The sequence below is a fragment of the Oryzias latipes genome, chromosome 2 (assembly GCF_053564925.1).
Source record: "Oryzias latipes strain Hd-rR chromosome 2, Olatipes_Hd-rR_3.1".
NCBI lineage: Eukaryota > Metazoa > Chordata > Actinopteri > Beloniformes > Adrianichthyidae > Oryzias > Oryzias latipes.
This window is the reverse complement of record NC_136238.1, coordinates 25021535-25033569: the sequence shown is the minus strand read 5'-3', so window position 1 is coordinate 25033569 and position 12035 is coordinate 25021535. Positions and strand designations below refer to the sequence as shown.

The 12035-nt window shown below is 40.8% G+C and overlaps 3 protein-coding genes across 12 annotated transcripts in view; 1 reads left to right on the top strand and 2 right to left on the bottom strand.

The window, feature by feature from the left end:
- Window positions 1–12035, bottom strand: part of LOC144986719 (NLR family CARD domain-containing protein 3-like) — a 674722-nt gene that overhangs the window by 177167 nt on the left and 485520 nt on the right. The window lies entirely within an intron of this gene.
- LOC144986673 (NLR family CARD domain-containing protein 3-like) overlaps window positions 1–12035 on the top strand; it is a 497154-nt gene that overhangs the window by 330203 nt on the left and 154916 nt on the right. The gene's annotated exons all lie outside the window — the stretch shown is intronic.
- The window catches only part of LOC144987413 (uncharacterized), a 38290-nt gene continuing 30782 nt past the window's right edge, over window positions 4528–12035 (bottom strand). The window contains exons 1-2 of one of the 3 annotated variants that reach the window (XM_078936804.1): window positions 10417–10583; window positions 4528–9676 (exon numbers count right to left, since the gene is read on the bottom strand). In XM_078936804.1, coding sequence (XP_078792930.1) covers window positions 8124–9659 — 1536 coding nt within the window. In that variant the 5' untranslated portion in view covers window positions 9660–9676; window positions 10417–10583 and the 3' untranslated portion in view covers window positions 4528–8123. Of the gene's footprint in view, window positions 9677–9853; window positions 9972–10416; window positions 10584–12035 lie in introns of those variants that run through there. The other 2 variants (XM_078936801.1, XM_078936797.1) reach the window with 2 other exon arrangements.

The following is a 12035-nucleotide window of genomic DNA, read 5'->3' as shown; positions in this document are numbered from 1 at the left end:
TTGTTGAACATTCTATGTTTTGAAGAGGCAGGCTCTTCTAGAAGAAACTAGCAGGAGCCCCAGCGCTGGTCTTTGCTTGGATTTGTTCTAGACTTGTTCAGAGTCAAATGCATGTTTTAAGGGGAGGAGGATTATTTTGTTGTTGCTGTTTTTGTTCCTATTCTTACAATCCACTATATGTCCCGTGTTGAATTCTACTATTAAAATGTGGGAAACAAATGTTTATCAAATCCAAATCAATCCAAAAGCCTGGAGACTGGATGGCCGTGGTCCTCCCTTTGACCTGGACAGTGGTTGCCATGGCGACCTGCACACTCACCAAGCTGGAACTTAGAAGAAAAAGAGACCAAAATGATTGATAAAGCAGGTTTTCCAGGGAAATCCCACAAAGTGCTTTCCAAGCTAGAACTAAGAATATCCAGCATGCATTTGGAAAAACTCATTAGCTTCTTGTGGAAAATGATGAGTCATTGGAAAAGCATTCTATGAATGCTCAGAAAACTTCCTCTAAGGTTGTGGTTGTTTGGAGAAGTCCTCCTCTTCAAAGAAGTTCTCCTGACCATCTTCAAAGTCCAGAGCCAGAGCCTGCATTTGCAGCAGGTTCCAACCCACTGACCACTGATCCACACAGGGGGACGTCCTAAGGGGCGGAGTCAGCCACTGGAGAGAGCAAAAAGGAGAAATGGGGGTCACTCTGGGCCTCTCTGTGTCTGGACCTTCAGAGGAGCCCCAGCGCTGGTCTTTGCTTGGATTTGTTTTAGACTTGTTCAGAGTCAAATGCATGTTTTAAGGGGAGGAGGATTATTTTGTTGTTGCTGTTTTTGTTCCTATTCTTACAATCCACTATATGTCCCGTGTTGAATTCTACTATTTATCACTTATCACTTATCACTTATCATTATTTATCATTTATCATTTACTTTATCAAAGCGCCTTAAGCCCGTTTGGACTCTGGCGCTCCACGCGCTGATGAATAGTGGCGTTTGGAGGAAGTGCGGCTGCGCAGTCCGTCACTGAACACCGTCACTGCCTGGACCTCTTTCTGGGTCCTAGTGCCCTAAAGGTTACAGCTCCTGGTTACACAAGAAAAAGTCCATTCTAGAGGCCACCATTCCAGGTTTTCCAGGGAGATACCACAAAGTGCTTTCCAAGCTAGAACTAAGAATATCCAGCATGCATTTGGAAAAACTCATTAGCTTCTAGTGGAAAATGATGAGTCATTGTAAAAGCATTCTATGAATGCTCAGAAAACTTCCTCTAAGGTTGTGGTTGTTTGGAGAAGTCCTCCTCTTCAAAGAAGTTCTCCTGACCATCTTCAAAGCCACTTTCTGCTTTTTCAAACGCTACTGTTCAACAAAAACTTGGTTTCTGCCACAAAACCAACCTTAGACACTGAAACAGAATGAATCCAATGCAGAAATGTGTTGACACCTTTAATTCAAAGCTTCAATCAGTTTGAATCTCATGAAGAACATTTCAAAAATCCACATTTGGATCAGGCGTCTTCATCAGAGCACAACTCATGTTTCCAGGACTGTGACTCACCAATAGATCCTCATTTCCTTTACACAATCTGTTTCCATCATTTGGATTTTTCATAAAAACTTGAGTTAGAAAAGAATTGTTGCCCCAAAATGTCCAGTTTGAATAGTCTACAGTTTGTTGTGTTTGGTTGCTAGGTAACAGGGTCTTTAATGTCTATGATGTCATGGTGGCTTTCAGAGTTGAACTCCTGAATATGACGGTAAACATTTGGATTGAACCTAAATGGGATTGAAGCTCATGCTAAATCCTGATCTCAATGCTGAAAAAACCTCCTCCTAGATTCTGGTTGTTTGGAGAAGTCCTCCTCTTCCAAGAATTCCTGAAAAAAGCCCTCATTTCTCCTGACCATCTTCAAAGCCACTTTCTGCTTTAGTTTAGTCCAAACTTGCTTTATGCTGACAACATTTACAGCTTGAATCCATCTGAAGAATCCAAGGAAACAAACCAATCTAAGTCTGCATTCATGCCACTTCAGAACCAACAAAGCATGTTTCCAGGACGCTGACTTACCAATAGAACTTGGGATTTCCTTTGCAGAATCCTTCTCCGTGTGTTTTCCTTTGTTTTTCTCCCCAAAACCTAAAGCAGAGATTTTTGCTGATCTGCAGAACAAACTTCTGACTGCTTTAACCGCCGTTGATGGTTTGTTGTGTTTCCCTCTAGAGCTGCTATGGTCTTGGTATGGTTGCTAGGTAACGCTGTCTTTGATGATGATGACGTCAGAGTGGCCTCTAGAATGGACTTTTTTCTTGTGGAACCAGGAGCTGTAACCTTTAGGGCACTAGGACCCAGAAAGAGGTCCAGGCAGTGACGGTGTTCAGTGACGGACTGCGCAGCCGCACTTCCTCCAAACGCCACTATTCATCAGCGCGTGGAGCGCCAGAGTCCAAACGGGCTTAAGGCGCTTTGATAAAGCGCTCTGGAATCCAGCTATGGTGTGCTAAACGTCAGGTCCAGAACGGAAGATGCCATCAATGAAGTCTGTCTGTCAGCAGCAATCCAACGCTGATGGGGTTTAGCTTGTGGAGGATTTGAATGTTCATTTGCTCTCAGGTTGGTTCTGTGCTGGAAGCCCCAACCCTCAGTTCAGTCAAGTTAGAAAGATGCTAACCAGCTGTTCCCTCTGTCACCATGGAAACACGGACCGCTTTAAAGTTGGACAGGATTTTCACGGAGCGGACTTCTAGACGTGGAGGATAAATACTCCAAGATGAATTCATCAGACATGAATCAAACAGTCTTTTCTACATAGAACAGAATGAAATCCACTGTGTTTTAGCAGCGTCTGTAGCATCACAGAGACGGTGTTCCACCAAAAACTGGGACCTGTCACATGTTGTTTCCTGGTGACAGAGCTGCAGCTTTAATGTCAATGATATAGAAGAAGAAGAATCCAAAACATTGGACTGTTTTCATGTGATCACATGGAAGCAGAATTAGGAAATCTCTAGGAAATCTATCCTTGTTTTGTCAGCATGTTTGAATTGGAGTTTACAGTTAGATGACAATAAAGACGTGTTCACACCAAGAAATTACTTTGATATTTTCTTTACAATAATAGAAAAAAAACTTCAAAAAGTAAAAGACCTAAGGTATTTCTATGGAGAGAAATTAGACTCAGTCGGATTTGTGCGTGCGCAATTCTTGATTTGTGCGTAAATTAGGATTTGTGTATGCATATTCTTGCTTTGTGCGTGCGTAAATTAGGATTTGTGATAAATTTGGATTTGTGCGTGATTTGTTACTGACATAATACGTTTTGTGTATAAATTAGAAAAATATAAAATGAAAAAAATACAAAATGCAATTTACGTATGCACAAATTAAGATTACAACAGTTTGAAACTACTTACACACACACATCTTTAAAAAACACGCACGAATCCCTTGTTACGCACACACGAAGCCAAAGTTACGCACGGAACTTCCGTGAGACTGTTTTCTCGTCTCACAAATTTGTCCGTAAGTGCTGCGTTTAAATACCAAAGGAATGCTCGGTCATTAGAATTTTCGCTATCAGCCTTCCCTTCTAAACGTATCCAGACAATGACTCAATCAATACATGAAGACAGTGGATGTTAGTGTTGAACATAGAGGCTACTTACTTCGGGGCGCTGACCCCCGGGATGGGCCGCCATTTTTCCCGTGACTCTCTCAGTCTGACTGCCTTTGATTTTTCCGGAAGGAAAAAAACAGTGCCCCCTACTGGTCGTTCCTGTTACGCATTTTGTATCAATTCGGAGTCTCTGAGAATAATATACTTTTAATATATATATTAGCGTTTAAAAGTGAACGTCATATTCTCAGATAATAATTTTTATTTTCCTTTAAAGTTTTTTTAAGCCCTGCTACACCCACTGAAGGAAATACGTTTAGAAATCACGTACAAATCCAAATTTATGCACAAATCCTAATTTACGCACGCACAAAGCAAGAATATGCATACACAAATCCTAATTTACGCACAAATCAAGAATTACGCACTCACAAATCCGACTGAGTCTAATTTCTCTCCATATATTTCTGTGTAAGATAGATAGAATAGAAATATTTGACTGTTGTGTTAATAATATCAACATTTCTCTGTCGCCCTCTGGTGGTTCATTAGAGAAGCCAAACTTCCAAAGAAAGTGAATCAATAAACATGAGCTAATTCTTGATGCAGGTTTGAAAACACAGATGGAAAACAGCATCAATACAAATATTAGTCAATGTTTCCTTGAATGGAACAATTTCAGGATTTGTTGTCATAAAGTTGTGAAAAACTGTCTTGTAAAGTGTGTGGTGACGGTCCACTGTGGAAAATGACTGTTTGTGGAACATTGAGATGTGCTCAGTGATTTTGGTTTAGGACACTTTGGTTTCATTTCAAACGTTGGTTTCTCCTAAATCTACAAACTCTCTCCACAAACTGTCTCCTAACTCTCAGGGATTCCTGCTGCTGGCAAAACGCACGGCTCAAGGAACCACTTCATGAATCAGTCACGCTTTGGAATGAACTTTATTGAACAACATGTCATGGTCTGGAAGAAGCCCCAGTTCCAGCTGACAGAAGTCTGGTTCTGATCCATCAGATCTCACTAGCAACAGAACCAAACCTTCACGTGTTGCAGCAACAGTTTCCATGTTTGGGAGGATCTTCTGAAGAACAGCTCAGTTCCAGATCACATCATGATGTTTGATGTTTTCTTCATTCCAGGAAATCATCTGTGTCTCCTTTGATCTGTGCTGAGTCAGCACTTTGACTTCTTTTCAACTTTAGATCCATCATTTACAATCAAGGATTTATTGATAAATATTATTTATTGACAGAAAATAAAGAGTAAATGTATTTATCATCCAGCAGTGATGGTGGTGTTTGTAAGTCTTTTATTTTGAAATTCCTCAAGGATGATCATCATGGTGGGATTTCTAGATCTGCATGAACTCATCCTGAATCCAAAAGACACTGGAGCATCAAAGAATCCAACCCATCTCTGCCAACATGAGGCTCTTACTTTGAAAAGTCTCAGACTTCCTGCAGGGAAACAGGCTTTCTGCTGCTGCACTGACAGATGTGCACGAGCTTGAAAGAGCTTCCTGACTGAGGAGCTGCAGACTTTCTCCTGCAGAGCAGCAGCTGACTTCAGCGTCGTCATGGGAACACAGTCTGCTGCTGCTTCTGGAAACGTCTTCAAGGCTGTGGTGGGACTTGTTGGTCTGGAGGACAGATTCTCTGAGCAAATGCTGCTTCAGCTTCAAGCTTCAGCTCTTTTCTTCTGGCAGAGCTTAGAAGAAATGGAAACCTCCTTTGTTCTGACTGTTTGCTCCAAATCCCAGATTCAGGAATTCCTCCAAGAAGTTCAGCTCAGAGATCATCAGCAGAGAAAAGCCTGAAGTTCTGATGGAAAATGACAACAGAACATGATCAATATTATTGATCCACATGGAATCCAGAAGAAACTCTGAGGTGAAGACATGAAGACACAAGCTTCAGAGACATGAGAAGTCAGAGTGGATTCATTCTGGACTTTCTTCTGACATCTTCTCTTCAGAACATCTTTGTCTTTGATCCTTCAAATCTTCTGAAATCTGATCATCCATGGATTGTTTTTGTGGGATCAGATCCAGAGTTGCTGAAAGTTCTGCTGCCCTCTGCTGGTCAAAGTGTCCAAACAGCAGAGAGGAGATTCTCTCATCATTCTATCTTTCAGTCACAAACACACTGGTTATATTTTATACCAATAAACCTGTTATAAGATATATAAAGCTTTATAACGGCTGTCTTTACTGCACACAAATTGTGTTTTGTGAACAAACTCGTGAAAAAAAATAAACAGTTCAGTTCAACATTAGATTTCTCTGTTCAGCAGATGGTGAACATTAGTCCAATAAAAACAGGAAAAACAGTTGTTCTGGAGTGGACTTCTGATTTTTAGATAAATGTGATATTTTTCGCAGATATTAAACAGAAAAATGCTTCGGTCTCCATGTAGTCTTAAAGTTTAAACATTTATTCTCCTTAACACTTGTACTATCCTAGGCACTTTACCATTGGGAGTTGGGTCATCTAGACCCACTAGACAGTGCGCTGAACCTTTTTTTTTCAATGATTTGTGATCTTTACTGGTTCAATGGATTACATGAAATTTCTCCACCTTTATCCACCTTTGTCAAGATAGGGAGAACACGTCAAAGTAAGGGTGGGGTCGTCTAAGATAGCCCAAGGGTTAAAAGTCCTTTAATTCTCACGTCTTTGAATAAATACGTGTTTCACAGTGAATGCAGTACTTCGTATTTAAAGTTCCATGCAGATTTGGAACCAAAAGTGTAGAACATCAATTAATTTACCTTTGAACTTACCCCGGTAACGTCAAATACTCTGCTTTTTGGAACAGAGTCCAGCTTTGGAACCAGCAGAGAAGCAACAAACAGCAGAAACCCACACTGTGGGAAAGACTCCACACTTTTGACTGATTTTCACGTTCACTTTATTCTGCACGGTAAAGATTGGAACAGAACAATGAGAACCAAAAAGAACAGAGGAACAGTTCTAATGTCTACTAGAAAACAGGAATCACAAGAACACCAGACACAAACACCAGTCTGGTTCTTTATCCGCCTATTCCTTCATGTGTTTTTAGGAAAATCTTTTCCTCACTAAATGGTAGGAATGCGGTTCTACTAAGACTGGATCGTTCCTTAGGTGGCGATCCGATTCAATTCATGAATCAAGCTCAATGGCTCACAGATCGAAACACGATTCTTGCTTTTTAACAGAATATGTTTGTGCAGTTACTATAGGTATGTATTTTTACAGGATGTATAAAAAAGTTTAACTTATATGAAATAAATCAGCATCATTTAGAACCGAAGATCAAAATCAACAAAAGTGATACAAACACAAAGATTTATATAGAAAGAAAGAAATGGGGTTTGTTACTTCAAACAAGTTTCCATCAATATTCTGGTTACGTTCAGCAGTAACATAAACAAAAAAACATAAACCTGATTGTTGTCGGGTTGCACGGTGGTGCAGTGGTTAGCGCTCTTGTCTCAAAGCAAGAAGGCCCTCGGTTCAAGTCCTGGTTGGAGGATCTGAAAACAGTAGAGTTTGCATGTTTGCCCCTGTGCATGTGTGAGTTTCCTCTGGGGACTCCAGCTTCCATCCCAAACATGCTTCATAGATCAATTGGTTGGTCTAAATTGTCCCTAGATGTGAATGTGAGAGTGCATGGGCCCTGTGACAGACTGGATGCAGGATGTCCCCTGCCTTCGTGACCCCAAAAGAGAACAAACAGCTTAGAAGATGATTCACATGAAAATGTTCTCCACAGATTTTCCATCCTAAAAGTTCTGTAACACTTTATGTTTTAAAACATTGCATATTCAAGCCGCTTTTCTGCGCTGCAGAATTTGCTGATTCATGGTGACTCCATTAGTTAGTGGATTTAAAAGAAAATCATTAGGCCTGGTGTTTCATCTTCCTCTTCTTAACAGATCATAGATTTATTCATTGGATTCAGCTCAGGGAACTTTACTGGTTGATCAAACAGTAACATCATAGTCACTGAAAAAGATTTAGGCAATGTTGGCAATGTGGGATGGTGCCGAATACAATCAGTCCACCAGTCTGACTGAGATAATTTACCCCTCCAATACCAAAGCAGTCGCTGGCAGGAAGGACACAACCCAATTTGTAAACATGATCACTAAATGTTTTTGACATAAACATTTGTTATAATGTTTTATTTTCCTGGACAAAGAACATTGTTCTATTGAAATTTATACAATAAATTCACTAAATTAAACTAAGGCTTGAAATATTCCAACAGTTTTCCTTTTTATTATAAAAAAATAAAGTTCTTCCTTTTAAAAACGAAAAAAAACCCCGAACAAATGGCATTTACACAATATTTTCCCATATGCTGTACAAGTTTTCTGCTCTAAGTTTTTCTGTTTTTGAAGTTGAGATTTTTCTCTAAATCCTTTATATATTTTTTTTCGTTACAAAAGAAAAGCTTCTCCACTGTGTTTTCTAATGTCTTTTACCAAATTACATTTATGACTGAGCCATTTATCAGCCAAAAAAACTATCCCTAACCTGTATGAGTTTTCATGTGTGTTTTTAGAATAGGTATTTGACTAAAACTGGCATCACATTTATTGCAAGGGAAAGGCTTTTCTCCTGTGTGAGTTCTCATGTGTATTTTGAGATGAGATATTTGACTAAAACTTGAATCACATTCTTTACAAGTAAAAGGCTTTTCTCCTGTGTGAGTTCTCATGTGTCTTTTGAAATTTGATTTTTCACTAAAACTTTTATCACATTCTTTACAAGTAAAAGGTTTTTCTCCTGTGTGAGTTCTCATGTGTGTTTTGAGATCATATATTTGACTAAAACTTTTTTTACATTCTTTACAAGTAAAAGGTTTTTCTCCTGTGTGAGTTCTCATGTGTGTTTTGAGATCATATATTTGACTAAAACTTTTTTTACATTCTTTACAAGTAAAAGGTTTTTCTCCTGTGTGAGTTCTCATGTGTGCTTTGAGATTAGATGTTTTACCAAAATATTTTTTACATTCTTGACAAGAAAAAGGCTTTTCTCCTGTGTGAATTCTCATGTGTGCTTTAAGATTAGATATTTGACTAAAACTTTTTTTACATTCTTTACAAGAAAAAGGCTTCTCCCCTGTGTGAGTTCTCATGTGTGTTTTGAGATGATCTATACGACTAAAACTTGAATCACATTCTTTACACGTAAAGGGCTTTTCGCCTGTATGAGTTGTCCTGTGTTTTTTGAGATTAGATTTATAACTAAAACTTTTTTCACAGTTTTTACAAGAAAATTTTTTCTTTCCTGTATGAGTTTTCATGTGACATTTCAACTGAGGCCGCCCACTAAACTTTTTACCACATTTTTTACATGCACAATATCTTTCATCAGACCCATTTTGGACATAACTTCTGACTCTTCTCTTCCTCTGTTCTCTGTTCTGTGGGTCTGTCTCTTCATCTGTAGTTGATGTTGATTCTGTCTCTTCATCTGTAGTTGATGTTGATTCTGTCTCTTCATCTGTATTTGATGTTGATTCTTCATGTTGGTTTCCTTCTTCATCCTGACTATCAGTTACATTAAAGCTCTGTGGATTGTTTAGATCTCCTTCACTGTTCTCATCTTCCTCATAAGTAGGAATCTCCATCAAGGTATCAGTCTCCTGCTTCAGATCAAGCTGATCTCCATCCTGACTGATACAGAGTTCCCCTGGTTCCTCTTTAATCTGTGGAGGTTCTGGTTCCTCTTTAATCTGTTGAAGTTGTTTCTTTCCTTGTTCCTCTTCAGTTTGTGGAGGATCTGGTTCCTCATGATCCACTCTGAAGTTCTTCTGCTGATTTTTTATATCTGCTTCACTTTTCTCATCTTCTTCATAAGTAGGAAACTCCATCAAGGTATAAGTCTCCTGCTTCAGATCAAGCTGATCTTCATCCTGACTGATGAAGACGTTCCCTGGTTCCTCTTTAATCAGTGAAGGATCTGGTTCCTTCTGTTGCTCTTCACTTTGAGCAGGTTCTGGTACCTTCTGTTGCATTCTTAAGTTCCTCTGCTGGTTGCAGAGATCTTCCTCTTCAGTCATCCAATGATGGGGGAGAACTGTAGGAATACAAACACAAGAAAAGGCCTGTTTATACTTTTAAATTAGTTTGTGTATTGACAAACACCAATAAAAGTCAAAATCTGCTTAGTCAGGAACCTTGTAGTTGAAATTTTTAAATGTAAACTATGAAAAATGTTCATTCCAGCGACGCTGGATGGGATACCCATCTGCACCTGGGGCTGGGATCAGTCCTTCCCTGGCTCTGGGACAGGGCGGGGCAACCCTCTTGGGAGCCACGGTCACTGTGGGTGACATCCACCAGGTCTGCGGGGTGGGGGGGCTTTGTTGGCCCTGTCCTGTGGGGGGGGGGGGGGGGGCTGTCTGGAGGAGGGGGGGGATCTACCAGCTGTCCCCAATTTACACTTGTCTTCATATATAATCCCTTATTAGGGTGATGGGGGGGGGGGGGTGTTCAGTCTGCGTTGCACCTTGGGGGGAGGATCTACTTGGCAGTGGTCCCCCTCCCTGGTTGCCATATGGAATTGCCCCCCCCCCCCCTCTCGGTTTTATTTGCACTGTAGACATGTAGGGCCCTTAGTGAGGGTGATGGGACATGACTGTGAGTAAATGTGGACGAGCTTGGTTGGGCCATGTTTACAACATGTTTACAACACCCCTCGGGTGAACCCTCTCTACTCCTGGATGTAGACCATGTAGCCACCCACCCAACCGTGGGCCGGGTGGGTGGCTGCATGGAGCACGGGGCGGGTCTCCCTTGGGGGGCCCTGGCTCGTACCTGGGGTTCGGGCGGGAGGATGACCAGAACTCTTGGGGTGATGATGACGTGCTCGTCTGGGGCTGTGGGCACTCTTCTGGGACGGGGCCCTGCGTTGGGCCCTCGCTGCGTGGCGGGGGGCTGCTCTCCTGGTTGAGCTGGAGCTGCACTCTCTGTCTCCCCCCCCCCCCCCCCCCCCCCCCCCCCCCCATGCCTCCCTGCTCTCTGGCTTTGGGGGCCCCTTGGGCTATGGTGTCAAATTAGCACCTAAAGTATTGCGCATCAAAACAGAAAAACCGTGCATCAAAACCCCAAATCTGCGAATCAAAATGCATAAATTGAGAACCAAAACCCACAATTTGCAACCAAAAGCCATTCCCCAAAGCACAATCATATTTCTCAGCTGCCGATTTGTTTTTTGGTCATTCTGAAATCCTGTTTTTGAGGTGCAGTTTTATTTTGAAATTATCTTTTTGAGTTGCGCTTTTATTTTTTGAGTTGCGCTTTTATTTTTTGCGGTTTTGATTCTAATACCTGTCGACACGTAAAAACAGCGACATGTCAGTCAAGGGGAGGGGAGGCGGGACATCCCCGATATCCAGAAGCTCATTGGCTGCCGAATAACACCGAGTCTTACGTCAATATACCAGTTTAGAATGTGCCGGTAAGTTTTTCATGTTTTTCATATCTTTTACTATATTAAACGATCAAACGTGTACTTTATTTAACCAGAGGACGCCAGCACAGTCAGATGAGGAGCTCCAACAGTAGCTGCTAGTGAAAAAAGATGTTAGAAAGTTAGATGTTGCATGACAAACTATCACCATTGTTCTCCTGTGTTAGCATGCTAGCTAGCTCAATGCTAGCGGGGTTTCCAGCCCTTTCCATGACTTTTATGGATTAAACAAAGTCGATTTTTTTACCACAGTGTCAGGATCGGTCATGTAAACCTGGGAATAATTGCCCGTGAATTGTCACTAGGGTTAATTAAATATGTTATAACCTATAAGGTTTCTCAATATTTTTCAGGGTTTACAGACAGACGGAATTAACAGAGCAACAATATTGCTGTGCCATATTTGCAAAATGTATGCGTTTGCACTATGCAGACTGGCAGAATTCTGGTATGAGTGAATCAGAGCAGAGTAAATTGTAGCAGACCAGCAAAACGTGCTTTATTCCCCTTAAAATTATTCCAGTATTAGACATCAATAGAATTATTAGTTTCTTTTTAATTAGGTGGTGATTTTAAAATGGACTATTCCTGTATGTCTGTTGTTTTCTATAAGGACCGTTGTTATGCATGCCATAACAAAAAAGGCAGGAATTCTGAGGCAGCTACGACGTGGATGTCTACAACTTCTTGAAGGTAAAGAAAACAATTTTAATCTTAATTTTTCTCTTCTTTTTTGGGTTAATTAACTTTGCTGTTTTTGTTTCTTTCCAGATGCAGGCCCCAAAGACGTCCCTGGTGTGATGCAAAGGCTGTCCAGCAGGCTCAAAGACATCTCCTGTTAACTGAAAGAGAAGCATTTAAAATAGTTGTCCATTTTGACCATGATTGGATTGACAACATGCCCAGGCACACTGTCTGCTTCCCATTTCTCAGTGCCTGCACGAAAACAGTGACTTTTCCACCT